Here is a 17053-nt window from a genome sequence, read left to right on the forward strand (position 1 = left end):
GTTCTGCATTTGTAGGCAAGAGTGAGGCACTCTGAATGGAAGAGAAGAATTAAATTAGCCCCAGATATGGCGGCTGAACACTAGCCATGTGTTTCTGAAGTGAGTATCTGTAAACCCTTTCCTATAGATCCCTTATAGTCTAAACTTTATATGTATAAACATAGCAATGCAGGTATAATGCAGTAAAAAGTTTGTTGCTCTACAGCACGTGCAAGTATATGTAATTGGGGGTAATTTTGGAGCAAGACACTTTTTTCCTTCCAAAGGGAACACTGGTCTCTGAATAAAATATATTTACCTTCCCCCACAGCCACCAGTTTAGAATGAAAGCATATTCCATGTTTAAGATTCTATATTTACTTAGTTTAAATATTTATGGGTGAGATGTATATACAGTATAGAATAAAACAGAAACCAGATTCATTCCTTAATGAGTGAGAAAGAATAGACTTCATATGGGCAAAAAGTAGTGCTAGAAATTGTCACTAGTTCTTTAAAGTCAGCAACCACTAGAAAAGCTAAGTCTTCTCAACTACTGTACAAAATAACAAAACCAAAAGAAAGCGTTACGACTTTTTCTTCTATGTTATCAGATTTTTATGACAAAGGTTAGAATGTTTAAAAAAATTGTTTAAATTTATTCAGCTGTTCTCATAGTTTCACGTTTCATGGAGCTGCTACACTGCATTATGTTCCCATATGACTCGATTAAAGCTATCTAACAGGCTGGTTAAGTTATTAGTCCAGCATCTGAATACTTGTTCAGAATTGTCTTCGTCAAGTATTGACAAGCTGCAAAATTCATATTAACATCTTTTTTTTTTTAAACAGTACTTTGATAGTGTTTGTCAGATCAGCACATCTAAAGACTACTCTTCCTCCAAAGACACTGATAAACTGAAAATGCTGTTAAGCACAGTTGTTGGGGGGCCTGGGCAGCCCAAGGGAGTGGCAACAGGATACAGAGACTTTAACCTTTAGGTCATCAATTCAAATTCAGCTCAGATTGGTCATCACCAACATTCCCATGTGATTAATGTTTGTTAGCCTGGGTAAAGAAATAGACACAATAAATATTGGTGGACACATTACCAAGGTAACTGATCCCTTCTGATAATCTCAGAAGAATACCTACGCATTGACACACAAAGCACATAGCAATCCTGATTCCTGTTGTTTCGTGGAATCCATCATCGACTGTGTATTCCAAAACAACATCCCAAATACAATCAAATTACTTATGACAGGTTTTGGATTATAAGCATCTTCAACAGTGATCAACCTCGAGTTCACCGTCATAACAAAGTATAAGGTGCAAAAAGAGAGAGAGAGAAAACTATATAGAAAAATTCCATTAAGTTAATTGCAGTTCTATCCCAAGCACCACTGCTAAGCAGATTTGGTTGAACTGTTAAAATTGTGGTTATAGGAAAAACAGAGAAAAATCTGAGACAGCTGACAGGAATAACCAGAGGCATGGAAAGACAGCTCTATTCGGAGTCATAGATTGAGATTTCATTTAGAGTCCAGATTAATAAATGCTGCCTGGTATGAATATATAAAATAATGATTATTACAGGCAATTCTTCAGAAATAAGCCTGGGGCTTATGATTAAAGCTGGTCACAAACGTTCTTTCCTAGCCCGTAAGAATTCTGGAGATTTCAGAAAGGTCTTGTTAGTATCAGGACAAATCCTTTCACAATTTCCACAAAAGCAGAGATACCCAACCTATTATAGACAATAGTTGAGTGGTAATGACAGTTGCCTTGGATGCATTAGATATTCAGCTGGGTTTAAGTCTCTATTCAGTTGGATTCAGAAGAGGAAATTGAACCAAAGTCACATGTCTTAAAGGATAATACCCTAACTAGTAGGCTCTGAGTATTGTAATGCAGATTTCTCTTAAGGTTTCTTGTTGAACAGTTTTATTTTAAATAGCTATTTTCTATTTGGAATTAAAGTGTCCTAAAGGAATTTTCTTTAAACTGCCCTTCATATGAGAGAAACTTCAGAATTGATAAAGCAATGATTTCTACCTAGAACTGTTAACTTGAAAAATTTCCAATCAGCTCCGCTATTTCAAAGAGCAAATGTAAGTAAGTTTCAGACATTTGTGAATACTCTTTTTCCTTTAATGTAACACACTGAGGGGACAGTGAGACCAGGCCATGAAAACTTTTTCTGTTCAAGACATCAAGTGATTTGAGGTTAGAGAATCATTGCTACTGATCATTCACAAATGAACCTCTTAAATAAATAAAATGCAATGCAATAAAAAGCATTTTCATTCAGAATTGATCAAGTGAAAACATTAACAACATTCACACTATTTTTTTGTGCCAAGTGTCAATGCACTTGATGATTTTCATACCGCAGAAGATAAGGCCTTTAATTTGAACTCTCACTGAACTAAGTCATCTTAATAGAGATTTCCTTTTACAGATCCCATCTGTAATCTTGAAACTATGCTGTTTCCATATGAACTACTAATTTTCATGTGAATTTAACTGCAAGTCTCTTTTTCATCTCCAGAGTTTAACTTACATTTGACTGTTACTTTGTTACTTCAACACAATGCTTATTTATTACAACTATTAATTGTCATAACTACTTTATGCAGGGCTTCCCAAAATACACCAATTCAAATCAATCAGAACTAGTCTTCCTTGAAGACCTCTACTCCCCTCAAAGTCTACCACTCTATCAATTCATGGATTTAAAAAATCTTCCCATTTATAGAAAGGCTTTTAAGAATTTTATATGAGTAGGAGACTACTCACTTTCTCTTCAGTTCTCTCTCCTCTCAACATGAGTTGATACATTTTTTTAGATATTTGTTTCTCATTAATAACACTTATCTAAGCATTCACTGATTTTCAACTTTACTAACAAAAATTTTCTCTAAAGCAATCTGCCAAAGCTATGCTAAAACAGTTCCTTACATCAGCAGGTCCTCACACACACACACAAAAAAAAATGTGTTAATGTGCTGGTTTAACAGTATTATCATTTTACCTTCCCTTCACTTAGAAAGATAAGGTAGTTTTAAATTGTATTTGTTGTAAATGGCAGTTCTTCTAAAGACACATTATGAGACAATGAACATCCTGTGTGGGAAAACAGAAATGGTGGCAAATGGTCTGTACATAAGTCGTCTCAGTCAGTGACCATCTTCAGGATACAGATTATATCCTCCCTACTTGTGTTGAATGCTATCCTACTACATGAAAGGCTTCACTGCAATGAAAACAGACACTAGTGGAGGCAGAAAAAGACTTGTCTTTAAAAAAAGCAGCCTTCCATGAATACAAGTTTCCATTCTCACCAATTTACTATATTACAAAGCAGCAATAGTTCACAATGTAATACACTTGGATACCAAACCAGGCGATGCATCTACTGCCAGAAAAGTAATGTGTAATGAATCACATTATTCCTCCAGTGTTTTAAAAGGTAGAAACAATAATAAAAGAACTGCCAAGCAAATCCACAGTTCTAATTTTATACTGTCTGTAGCCCTCTAGACCAAAAATAATTCACAGATGTCACTTTCACAATTAGCATTTCTATTAAAAAGAAAACCAGACTCATCCTAGTTGATCTTAGGCATTGACTTATTCACCAGAATAATTCCACTGAGGTAGATAAATACTTTTGCATAAATAAGGAACAGCACTGCAGGCCATCATAAAAATTTGTGTATTGAATAAGACAAAATTATAGTCTAGGCATTAAGACAGAAGTTTTCACATTCATTTTATGCATGCAAATATGTTAATTTAGTTGAATATTCCATAGTTCAGATTAAGACATACTGCTTCAAAGAATTTCCCAAAAAGCATTATCACATCTTAATCAATTTCAACTTTTAGAGCTTCAAAACACTCCATTTTTCTATGGTTCATAAATGTCAATGTACTTCTGAACCAAAAATTCTTTCCATCATCTTTTTAATTTTAAAAGCTTCTTTTAAGGTCAACTTATGTTTGAAAATCAGATTTATGAAATCCCTCAGTTCTACGTTCAAAGGAACTCCTAAATTAAAATAAACTAACAGTCCTAAAAATACGGGAATTCAAAATGGGACATGAGCAGAATTTAGGCCTCCAACCATAACGGTAAATCTGAAGGCCCTTTTCTTAGCCTGAGAACATCTGTTCTCTGAAGACACTACATTTTTCTATCTAAATCAGATATAGGAGCTGCATTTCTGTGCGTGGCCAAAGCTCACCTACCTGGACAGTACCAAACATTTCACTGCACAGCTTATACCTAAGCCTGTCCGGAATGTAGAAATGAAGCCCACTCTGTGTGGGCTGAGGAGTTGGAACCAACAGGTGCTCTTAAAGCCAGCCATAATTGCTCAGAAGCTATTTCTTTCTGACGTGGTACGTGAACAGCAGCCATTCATGCCTTGCTTACCAGCATGACTACTCAACCCAAAGGCAAAACCCCCAGCTTCAATTCCTTCTTCAGTCCAAGGCTGAAAGTAACATCTTTTAGCAAAGCATTCTAATCATTAGGCTATGGGAATATTAAAAGCTGGAATAAGGATGAGGATATATTAAAGGTCTCCTGTTGAAGCTGTATCATTGTATGGAAAATAATTCAAGCTTCATTGGGCCAGAGAAAGAACACAAGAGGGAGCAAGAGTCTGTAGCCTAGTGATTTGGGCACTCAGATGGAAAAAAAGTGTGCTGAGTTCCTGGCCTTTGCTCCACAGAATGCTTGTGAAATTTATTTAGCAGTCTTTCCATAGGATAAGTCCTGCCTTGAATCTGGCTAAATTTTCCTTCTTGATGCCAGTTTCTATGTAACATTTAGTGTAACAGTCACAGTTATCAGTTTGAACTTCTTTTTGAGTGAAAGACGTCTTTCACATGCTTTTAACTCTAAATCAAAAATACAGAACATCAATAAGGCTGAAATGTGCCAAAAACAAGCTGATTTCATGTAAATTGTACTTATATATAATACAATAACGTAATTAAAAGTTAAAAGCAACATAGAAATGTAAATACATTTATTTACCTGTGTCAATACTGCTACTTTGAATTACTAAGTTGGAACTTACTATTTGTTCTCATCTTTTTCAGAATGTGGTAGCATTTGATTTTTAAGAAGTTATAACAATAGTAGTAGACCTCTCACATCTTAATTCTTCTCAGTTCCAGTTTCTGATTCTCACTTTACACTATTTTCATTTTCTGGTTCTCATTCCCTAGCACAACAGTGCAATGTCATGCAGGAGACTGCTTAAATCCAAGTAAGTTTACCCTGAAAATCCCACTCCAACAATTTCATGGACATATTTCTGTTTTTGCTAAACATTCTTTTTATAATAGCTTCATTTTGGGCCTAAGCCTACATAACAGTGTCCCTTTAAATAATATTCCATGCCTTAAAACATATTACAAAAACTGTTATATCAAGGTATGTTATGCAACAGCTCTCTATGGTTTTAGCATATTTACTTTGTCACGCCATATGTGAGACTGCAGCCTCCACAACAAAACCTTTACACACTGAAGTCATTATCTCTGTGAAGTCTGCAACTGGCATTTAAAACTTATTGATGGCCTGGGTATTGGTGGCTCAGTAGGCAGCACTCTTGCCGGAGGCCCAGAAGGTCAGAGGTTCACATTCTGCTCAAAGAACAAGTTGGATATATTCCAGGATTGTGTGTGGGCTGTACTAGGCTCCTAAAGGGGCAGTCCTTAGGACAGCAAGGGAAACCTTGTCTGTTTTCTGGATATCAAAGTCCTCTTAGAAATGGAAGAGGAAGAAAGAGTAAATTTAACATCTGAAGCAAGTTAGTGGAAATGAGCATACTTGCTGAGGACCTGAATTTAGTTGTATGTGCTAAATACGGAATGGTACAACTACAGTACACAGAACAAGCCATTCTGGTCTTTGTAGTATGCATATATTCAAGAGATGTATACAGACTGCCACACATGCTCAGTATTAGCTAACTTGCTTTATAGCAGAATGATTTTGGATTCAGTATTGCACCCTAGAACTATGAAAAGCACATGTATAATTTAATTAAGTGAGGAATCTAAACAAAAATGTTTTAATGGAGGTAACACTTCAGAGCACACTATGTAATTCCTGAAAAAAATCTTCAGCCAAAGTCAACACTAGCAACATATAGAAAGAAAAATATAAATGGAGATTCAACCTGGTCTGGTGTTAAACTTTGATACTTGAATATCCCAGATGTCTCCCTCCTCCTCTTCTTCTTTATTGACAGGTAAAGATGGATCTCTTGAAGGAACTGGGGATCACACTCTAGGCAAAGGTTGGACAGGTGATCAATGTACAGCATGAGATTTTGCCGTGGCTATGTGCCTCCAACAGTGACTGGATCATCTGGTTTAGAAAAACAATTCAAAATTGTAATATTTTCTACTGAACTTAATTAGGGAGAAATTAGCAAAAGGGAGTACAAATTATTTTCATAACAAGGAACGTCTCACACTTCTTCCCATAACTATGTAGCTCTTACAAAATCATTTCTTAATTAACATTTAGTTAGTTAACTTTTTAACTCCTTATAAGCCAGCATTAAGAGAATTACATCCCATTCACAGATGTGTGTTTTTTAACACTCATCTTCTGACACTCCCTCCATTGTCATTTGGTTGAAAGAGCATTTTCTAAAGGACCACTAAGTGCACCCACAGTGAGACTTTTCTTCTAGCATGTTCTTATGAACACCATCTTATACATAGCAGTTTTTTTTTTTTTTCTTTTTTAACTGTCATAGAACAATAATAACCTCCTTCCCAGAAATATCTGTTAGCATAATGGAAAGTGTAAATATCTATTAGTGTAATGGGTAGTGAATGAAAGAGATCACAAATTACAAGCATCTTCAGGCTATCGCATAATTAACATATGAGAAACAAGCCTGTTGTACAAAACAGGTTAAATGATGGCATTATTTCTAGTTTAGAAATAAAGTAACATATAACAATCCCAGTGCAAATTTGAAAAGAATTTTAAGTTCATTTTGTTGCTAAAATATGAAAATAAGCTATTTGAAGGAATGAAGGATGTCCTCTTAACTTACGACAACAAATTTGTTTGTCTTTTAGTAAGAAGGCAATTAGTTGTTGTTTTTTTTTTTTTTTCCAATAAAAATATCCTCATGCAAATATAAACACTCCTGGTAATCATGTAATTACCTTACCCAATGAGATTAAATTGCTGTCAGTTGAGTTCCCACCACTGATTAACTTTCACATACTCTAAACTTAAATGAAGTCTTTGGTAAAGTCACTTAGTCATTTACAAAGATGTCTCTATGACTCAAAAAAAGTATAACAGCAATACACTATTTGCTATAATCATCATATATCCAAGGTCAAGGACAGATCACAGTGGACCTCTTTTCTAAAAACCTAAAGAAATGCAGAATTAAACTATGTTGCTTATTTTGGTGTTTCTTGCCATGACTTCTAAATGTAATAGTAACCTTTGCCCCCTACACATTAAACACCATAATTATGTAATTAAAACTAATTATGCAATTTAACATACATATTTTTGTCCTGTAACAGGCAGGTCAATTACCTCACTCATTGACCTTGGAAGCTTTCACAGTTTAAATAAAACAATGAGGCTTTCAATTAATTTAAAAGTACAAACAGAAAAGGATCAACATAACCACAGAAGTCATCAAGCTAATATTGCCTTAATGGATCACTTACAACTCTTTTCATTTTCTATTACATAAAATAAAATCGTTTATTCTTCTTATATCTTCTAATCATCAGAAACATTAACACATTTGTGAACAAATCATATATATATTATTTGTCAAATGCAAGCAAGCTGGGAGATCATATACTACTCTTTTCTTTTATCCACTTCTCTTCAGTATGGTTTCCTTTGCTTTCTCCTGTATTTGTATACCTCTCTCCCTGTTACACCTTCACTTTATGAAGTGTTTTTCCCCCTCTTTTTCTTCATTATCTTCTTCATTCCACTGCTAGCTGTAAAACTTGATTGTAAATTTTATATCCTCAAACTGCTGCAGTCACTGTCTTCCAATTTCTGCTTGCTACCCTAACCCTATCCAAGAGACGGCACTTCATGAGATGATGTTTCTCACCAGGTTCTTGCACCACTGGCTCTTGACAATGATAATTCAGCACTCTGGAAGGAATAGAGGGAATTCCGGACTGCAGAAAGCTCAAACAAACGTGGTATACGGTCTCAAAATTTTCCCAATTTCAGTGCTGGAAATTTAGTATAAGTGACACACATTATATGAAATTACTGAAATATGTTTCTCCCAGGTAATGCCTTCACTTTCATCATATATACAGATAGATATACATACATACTACATGGAAAACTGAAAATTTTACAACAGAAAACCCTGCAATTCTACATTTCAAACAAGGATAGAACTTCTTTCTCTCCATAGCAGGCATGTCTGATCTGCAGCTCGCATGCGGCCCAGTACACTTGTATTGGGGCAGCCCTCCACCCTGTACTTCTGGGCAGTACGTGCATTTGTGAACAATGACCACCAAAGATGAGGTACAGAAGGAGTAAAATTTCATCAAAAAAATCTCTGATGAACATGTGGAGAACTCACCAAGAATTGCAACCGCTGCCATCAAACCGGACCCATGTGTTAGTTTCACAAAAACGGGGTCAAACATCCCAGTAGCTTTATGCTTTTGCAGCCCTCTTTTGTATATGTTTTAATAAAAATATTACCAGTTGAAATTAGTTTTGTTACTTATAAATATTAGCTGTAGTATATATTTTACAAAGAGTGCTCCAAAAGTAATGCCTCCTATTTTATTATGTCAGTCCACAATATCAGAGGTGTGGGTGGGATGGCAGTGGAGGTTGAACCCATCCACAAATATTGTTACATTTTGTTGCTGAGTGACACGCAGCAGCAGATGGGCAGTCTAACAAAAAGGCATCTCACTTGGAAGTGCATATGAAGCAAAAGCGTGTCATTGAATTTCTCTGTGTGGAAAAAGTTGTACCCAGTGACATCCATGGATGCTTGCCGAATGTTTACAGAGACTGAACAGCGGACACAAGCACAGTGAGGTGGTGGGTGGTGCATTTCAGCAGTGGCAACAGCAACCATGGGTCACTCCACAGTGTGCAGTTTCTGATGAGCGCAGCATGCAGGCTCTTGTTCATCAGTGGTGAAAATGCACAGCTAATGGTGATGACTATGGTGAAAAACAGTGTCTCATAGCTGAGAATTTGCTCCATCAGAGTTACTGTGCTCAATGTATACGCTGTAGTTTCCACGAAAAATAAATAGGAGGCAATACTTTTGGAGTGGTCTACATATATATATATAGCCCAAGACAATTCCTCTTCACTCAATATGGCCCAGGCAAGACAAAAGGGTGGATGTCCATGCTTTACAGGGTAAACAGGGATAGTTTGACCACTTTTTTCTTCAGTAAACTAAATCCCATTAGCTAAGGAACAATTCTGAAAAAAAGTGTGTGTGTTCTATCTTAAAAAAGATCACGGTCTGCCAGCTACACTGCTTTTACAACTGCTAGCTTAGACACAAGTGGTTGCACTAAAGTTAGTACACTCAGCCAAGAAGTAAACTGACAAGGTGCATATAGATACACCACTCAAATTTTATATTGTTTTCTCCATATCTTGCTTTATGTAGGGATCAGAAAACAGCTACTGGCAAAACATCAAAGTCTACACAAATCTTTACTGACTTCTTGAAAGTAAGGCAAAAATACATATAGTGATACAGTGAACTTTGTGTTCTGGTTTCATATCTAACACGGTTTTCAGAGGCCTTCAGGTTCTCTGCTTTAACTATGGCGTACTTACATGAGCACCTCAAAAAGATATCAGTAAGCCTTTGAAAAAAAAGGAGCGCTGAACTCTGAATGCGGAGTTACAGCAGAAAAGAAACAATTTAAAATGGAAGCAGGCCTTGCAACATTAAACCTCAAATTGGAACGGATTTACATAAAGTAAACCAATAAATTGAAACAGTGCCCCAACTTCTGGACAATAGTTTGAAGGAAAATAATACAGTACACATGTAGAAATTTTATCCATGGGAGCAGAGAAGAGTATTCCTTATACTCTCATTTAACAAAAAGGTTCCTTCTGTTTTGCATGGAATATTAAAATTCTAATTCAGCTCACAGAGCATCCCAAACAGAGCAGCAGAAGAATGTGTGAAGGAGTCCAAATATGGAGCTATTGAAGCAGGGTGGATTAGAGGAACTGGGACAGAATCCTACAAGTGGCTAAATAGCAGCAGGAGATCAGCTTCACAAACAGCAGGACACTGTTCTTTTCAGACATGAATGACATAATACAAGCAAAACAATTGAGAATTTAGCTGATAAATCTACACATTAGGAAAAGGCCTTGCTATAGAACTTTCACATTCAACAGATACATAAGTGAATCCTGGAGCCCTAATTTACATGGAAGAACATTTTGTCTCATATGAGCATGCCAGGTTAATTGTGTAAAACGGAATCCTTTATAACACAGAAGCAATAATGTTAGAGGCTAAATGCATTAAACACGAGAGAATTTACTTAAGAGACTCAGCAAATGGAGGAGAAGATAAAACCTTTGACACTTTTTAATTTGATACATTTGCAAATCTTTAATTCCTTCCTGAACAATTCTACGTATATTAGGTTAAATTTACATTAAAAACAAAAACAAAAACAAATATCTGAGACATCTAGAATATCTAGAATGAATCATTAAGAGAATCTCTGGAACTTGTTGGTTATCCAGAAATTCCTTGTTACACCAGAAATATGAGAGAATCATTAAGATTTTGAAGATAAGATGGGAACAGGTGCATTTACAAAGACATTATCGAGTTATCACCTGATGAAAAGAAAGAATCAAAAGATCATTTTGATTACTAACTTTAATGGGATTTTATGAAATCTCACATTCATTGTTATATTATTATATTACTTTCAAAATAGCTTTTAAAAGGATAAGATCCCATGTATTTCCCATTTCATGGTATGAGCAGCTAGAAGAAAATTTACTCAATTGCTTTTTAGCTAGGCAGATACAAAACATATGAATAGTTTACATATAACGTCGTCCTCAAATTCTTTGCTTCCCTGCACAAGAAATCCTTGCAGACTAATTAGTTTAGTAAGTTTGAAATAAATTAGGTCAAGAAGAACAGATTCCAGCCTGGATTAGAAGCCACACTTCTCCCTTGACTCTTAAAACAGTGTGGGACAGAAAATTCTGAGTGGTGAGGTAACTGCAGAAGGCAGAGGAGATAGAGAGGTAAAGAACACTGGAAATCCATCTGCTGCAGCACTATTTCTCCAGTGGTGACTCTTGGCATAATCCCTGAGTTTAACCAATTTTCAAATCATACTCCTTATGCACTGCAAACAGTACCTCTGTATTTAATAGCCTCTGAAATGTCTGTTCCTTTCTTTTCCATGAAATCATCAAATCACTTTTAAACCAGCAAAAAGTTTGGAACAGCATAATGGAGCAAGAAGTTCCATAGATAAATTGTAACATACAGGAAGAAACATTCCCTCTTGTTTTGTTGTGTTTTGTTGTTGTTGTTGTTTTTCAGCCTCCTCAACCGTTAATTTTATTTTGCTATTAATATTCCTTATTTGATAGTCAGATTAAGTAGTTATTTTGAATTCACTTATTTGTAAGTGATAGCTTTGTACTTTCTGGAAACTCACTGATGTTTTGTTAATCTTTTTAGTTACCCAGTTAAACCTTTTCATTCAGAAATCAGTTGAAGAGGCTGTAGTATCTTTGAGAGCATAAACTACAACGATTAAAGAGGCAGGGCAGAGAAATGACCAACAGGTGCAAAGGCATAGTTTCCCTTTCATGGTCAGGGTAACCACATAAGAATATCATGACACCCTGAGACTACCTCATGAGTCCTTCCTCAGCATACAACCAGAAGTTAACCTGTCTGGTTACAAAACAGCCACTTACATGACTGAGTGAGAATGACTGATGACATCTACACTTTGATAATTTGATGGACATATGAATAGATTTATGATCATTTTTTCCTGGAGAGAGACATATAGACCAGTTCAAATAATTGCTAGCTGGCTCCAATCTAGCGATAATGTCACAAGTTGGCCATCTGTGCGGTTAAAATGCATGATTTCTGGAGATCTGCCATAAAACTGTATGATCAGGAATTTGAAATGATGTAGAGATAGCCATAATATTCAGCAATTCCAACCCCTTGCTCAACTGAAAAACAACAGGACAATGCTGCTTTTCCATCACCTGCAGCATTGTGCAGTTATTGAAATATGCAGTCATCTTGTTTTCATCACCACAGGGAGTGTGACTTATTTACATGTACGGATGTATCGCACATTTATAGCATGTTTGGTACAGAGCAGAGCAGCTCTGTAAAAGCTGATTAAGACATTATGCTGAACTAAAAATTGGATGCTTTGTGAATATCTGTGTTTTGGCCTTTCCCCAAATGCCTTCCCTCACAAAGTGAGAGAGGACAGCTGGAGAAGACTAACTTTCCATACACAAGAGACCTTTTTCTTTCCTTTTGAAGGTATTGCTTGCATGTTATTACATTTACATAAAGGATCCTTACTCTTCCCCAAATATAGTAAATTGAACTTCAGTATGTGAACATTATATAGCAATTTCCTCTCCCTCAAATACAAAACAGAATTATCCTCACTGTCATTCAAGCTGTCTTCCCGTCCCTCCATCCCCATCACAAAGAATTCATGCAAATCTATTTTTGTTTAGTCTGTTTTATGCTGACAGCGATTAATTTGAAAGCCTACAACATAAAGACAAACAAGTAACACACATGTTTTTAGTCTACAGGCAAGTTATCCAATTAATTTAGGTAAACTACACGATCACAACCATTCTTACCATCTCTGATACAATAGATTATTTTCTTCTTAATGGCTTAAGAATCACATGTACTGCTATGCAGAATACACTCTTGCATATTCTTCATATTTTACCCCCGATCTTGAAACAATATAATCAATGTGCACATTTTGTTTATTAGTAAAGAGACACTAAAGGCATTCTGGGAAATAATATTCCATGCCCTAGGACTTAAACAAGTTCTCTTTATAAATAGAACTTGTGTAAATCACAGACAAGGTTGAAAAATTTCATGGATTAGTCATGGTGAAAATATCAGATTTCATGGTTTAGAACAGATTAACAGGAAAATCATATTAGAATCTTGATTATCCAAATTCTTCATATTTTTGAAGAATAAAACAAAGAAAACCCACAGTCATAGTTCCTGAGTTCATTCACTTGTTCACACTTGTAGCATGCCAGATATCCAGGGCAAATCTTTCCTGTCAACCAAGTGTAAAATCTCTGAAATCTATATTTAGATGCATTGAGCAAGACACACTAGAATCAGAACATCAGGAATTATAGCCACTGTACTGCACTATCAAATTAACCTAACATGAAAATGTTTTTGTCACTTTATCTAGAGGAAAAAGGATATTCTGAAATGTATGCTGTTATTTTCACAACCATTTATATTAGGTGCATTTCATTAAAAATGGAGAAAAAACCCCTAAAGAAGTTCCACTTTTACATAATGTTTTGATATTCTGGTAAAAATATAAAATTCATACCAGTGGAAAACAACATTTGGAGTAAAGAGAAGCTATCAGTTTTCATATAAAACTTATGGGCTTTTAAGTCTTTCACGATGATGTAATTTAAAGTGAGGCCTTATTTAAAAGAGAGGTTACATATAAGCATGTGATTCAAAGAGACTTGTTGACTGTACAGCTATTTGGCTTGATGCCTACATCTCTTCTAGTCAGTTGTATAGACCGCTTGTCATCTTTGCGTACGAAGACAGCCAATTTGTCAAACAATTTCTTTAATTCTTTTTCTTTGTCTTCTTCGCAATATCCTTCATATACATCCTGGTCATCAATATCATATATCTGACTGGAAGATGGAAATTCATTTGTGTCTCTGTCTTATTTCCTTTGCGTGCAATCCTCCTGGGTCTTATAGGATGTGCTTAATAAGAACCACATTATTCTGCTAAAGGAAGTCCTTGAGCAGACTTTGAGAAGCAGTATGGCAAATTAGTTTCAGAACATGGAAGGTCAGGTTGGAAATAAAAGCTGCGGTTATCTGCAGTATTTTCTGCATTTTAGAAAGTAACGAATAGAGGTCTAACTTCTACAAAAGGATTTGTTTGATGTTTTTTCTTTAGAAAGCCGGACTAATTTATCCACAAACGATGTGAATATCCACAAACAATGTCCTGGACATCAGCTGAAACAAATTAAAATTAGCTTTTAGATAAATTCACAATTTGAGTATATGAGCAATCACACTTCTCTTTCAAGTGTATTTAAATGCTTTTGTTACCTCAAATTTAGACCAATACTTGTAACAAATTCTATACCATTTACATTTAAAAGTCTGAGTTTGCAATATAAATACACAGTTCTTTAGATGGTTGGAAGTGCCAGGTTTATAGCTCTTCTTGCAACCTTAATTCTGCCCCCTGGTGTCTATAAATTATGGTTATTTCTATTAACGATCACATTTTTCACTCTAGGATCTCAGTGTCACTCTGCTTACAAGCTAAATGTTTTTTAGAGCAAAGCTTCCCTTCAATACCACCAAAGTTTTTAAAGTGCTACCTTTGTCAGCATCTCCCTGAAACTACAGTTAGTAAGCACTTCCTGGGCTTCTCTGTGTTGCTTATCGCTATATCTGGATATCACTAGAGCACTAGGAAACTGTTATCTGTATCTTTGTAGCATGAAAGAGAAAGATTCTTACTATCATAATAGGGAAAGATGGCACACAGATGCTGGGCACTGTTTCAAAAGTCTTTGTTTGTTGCAGATGTCTTGGTCATTTGCTCAAAGCATTGAGTTTACTCATGTAATGTTCTTAGTATTTTATGGCCCTTTTCATTTTCAAAATAGTTATATAGACTTTAACAAGTTATCTTTGACACATCTCTATAAAATAAGATTGTACGTTCAGTTTTCTTTATTTTGCAGATGCTAAAAAGTGACTTTTGCCTAGCACAGGATGCTATTAGAAATGGCTAAAAGCTCAGAACCACACCCAGTTGTTCAGCACCAGCAGGGTAACAGCAGTATTTTTATTGTTTTGAGGTACTGCAAATGAGCAACACAGGTGATAAAGGGCACAAAAAAAGAAAAGAGGTTTGCAAAAACCTGTACTTTGGTCTACAAATCTGTTAGCATGTAAGAAATCTGCAACAAGATAATGTACAGAGCTAAGATGGCCAACAGCAGTAGTGATTGTCTCTCCTACAACCAACTGACTCTCATGGAACAGCAGTGAGATGTTACAGAAAATGTAGTAAATGAAAGTAAAGGGAAGAGCATAATAAAATGCACCTAAAACACGCCAAAATAAAAATGATACCAGCTACTTCAAATCTGTAACTTCCTAAATTCTGCAGTTTTAACTGACATTGTAGTTTCTGTTTAAAGAAGCAATGTTTTTGACTTTCAACATAAATTTGGTGCACTAACAGACACAAGTAACAGACAACTTTAATGATACCTCATCAGTACCAGAAGCAAAGTCTGAGCCCCTACCAATCATAGATGAAGTACAGATATACCATTTAAAATGAAACTGTGGTTACTGATGATCACTTCCAATTACAGTTTTGTACAGCAAAAGAAAATCTGCTGGCTTATATACCTGAGCAAATGGAAGCATTTTGGTTTGCTTTGTTTACTGTTAAGATACACTGATGCAGAAGTTCACCATTTATTTTCTCAACAAAACCTGAGTGCCCTCTCTGGAGCAGACGGGGAATCTACAAATAATGAAAACAGGGCTTTTGATTCTTTAAACCTATTGGCTTTTCTCCCTATTTTGAAATGGATGCTATCCAAAACTCAGCTGGAATTATAAGGGGACTTTTTATTGATTTCACAGTTAGGTGACACAACTTGGAGGAGTTTAAGCAGTGCATATGGTCAGGTTAAAAATATCAGATCTAGTCTTTGTTTATACCATCTGGTTTTCAATCACACAGACCTCAATGGATTTCTCATTTTCTGTTCCAGAATCAGCAAATTAGAATCAGCTACAAAATTTAATTAAATATGTTTCTTCCTAGAAGCAATGTATATATCATTAAGGCCCAATAATATTCATACTCAAATCTATCAAAAAAAAAACAAAAAACAAAAAAAACTCCCACGATTTTCTTTGGCAACAGCAGATTAAAACTGAAATACTATTAAAATTCCAATTTATTTTCCAGTAGTGAGCTTATGTGTTTTGTGTATATACTTTATTCTTCCCAGTGATGAAAAATGATTAAATTAGAATCATTTTTCAGTTCTGAACAATATCGTCTGCAAGGAGTGCAAAGTGCTTAATTTACTATTTACACTGAACTGAGAAAAAAGAACAATCCAAAAATACTTTGCAATCGTTAGGAAAAATGAAAATCAATTTTTTTTCTTTTTTTACTAAATGTAGTCAAAAATTAGACAATATTCTCTCCCCCATCATTTCATATACTGAAAGAAATAAGTAACTCACATTTGTAAATCATTTTCATGATCACAGATGAAAATTACAGAAATGCAAAGCAAGTATAATTGTTGTTATTATGATGAGAATGTCTAGTTCTATTCACTGTGCTCACAGCCTTAACACAGTGGGTAGCCTGTTATTACTAACGGAATAAACTTTTTCATCAAACACTCTTTATAAAAATATTTCCCTGGAAATGTAACACAGCATGTAGCTAGACTACTACAATTTTCCATCAACTATGAGTGCACGCAGCATAGGTACTGTATTTAGATAATTTTACTTGAGCTTTTTGGCAATAGTTCCTCTTAAGGAAACCAACATTAACCTGAAATTTAGAGTCTGTTATCCCCAGGCCAGCTTCACTGGAATTTTTAATATGGCACTGTCTATTCAACAGTTGTGTGTAAAATGCCAATAAACTGGCCAGAAAAGAGCTGAAGGGCTAATTGCCTTTT

At 35.4% G+C, this 17053-nt stretch overlaps 1 protein-coding gene across 2 annotated transcripts in view; it reads right to left on the reverse strand.

Annotated features, from left to right (window-relative positions):
* The window catches only part of ERC2 (ELKS/RAB6-interacting/CAST family member 2), a 429234-nt gene that overhangs the window by 50086 nt on the left and 362095 nt on the right, over nt 1–17053 (reverse strand). For both annotated transcript variants that reach the window (XM_031609751.2, XM_090148181.1), the window contains one exon: nt 6187–6377. In XM_031609751.2, the coding sequence (XP_031465611.2) occupies nt 6297–6377 (81 nt within the window). In that variant the 3' untranslated portion in view covers nt 6187–6296. The remainder of the gene's footprint in view (nt 1–6186; nt 6378–17053) is intronic.

This window comes from Phasianus colchicus, chromosome 11 (assembly GCF_987193195.1).
Source record: "Phasianus colchicus chromosome 11, bPhaCol1.hap1.1, whole genome shotgun sequence".
NCBI lineage: Eukaryota > Metazoa > Chordata > Aves > Galliformes > Phasianidae > Phasianus > Phasianus colchicus.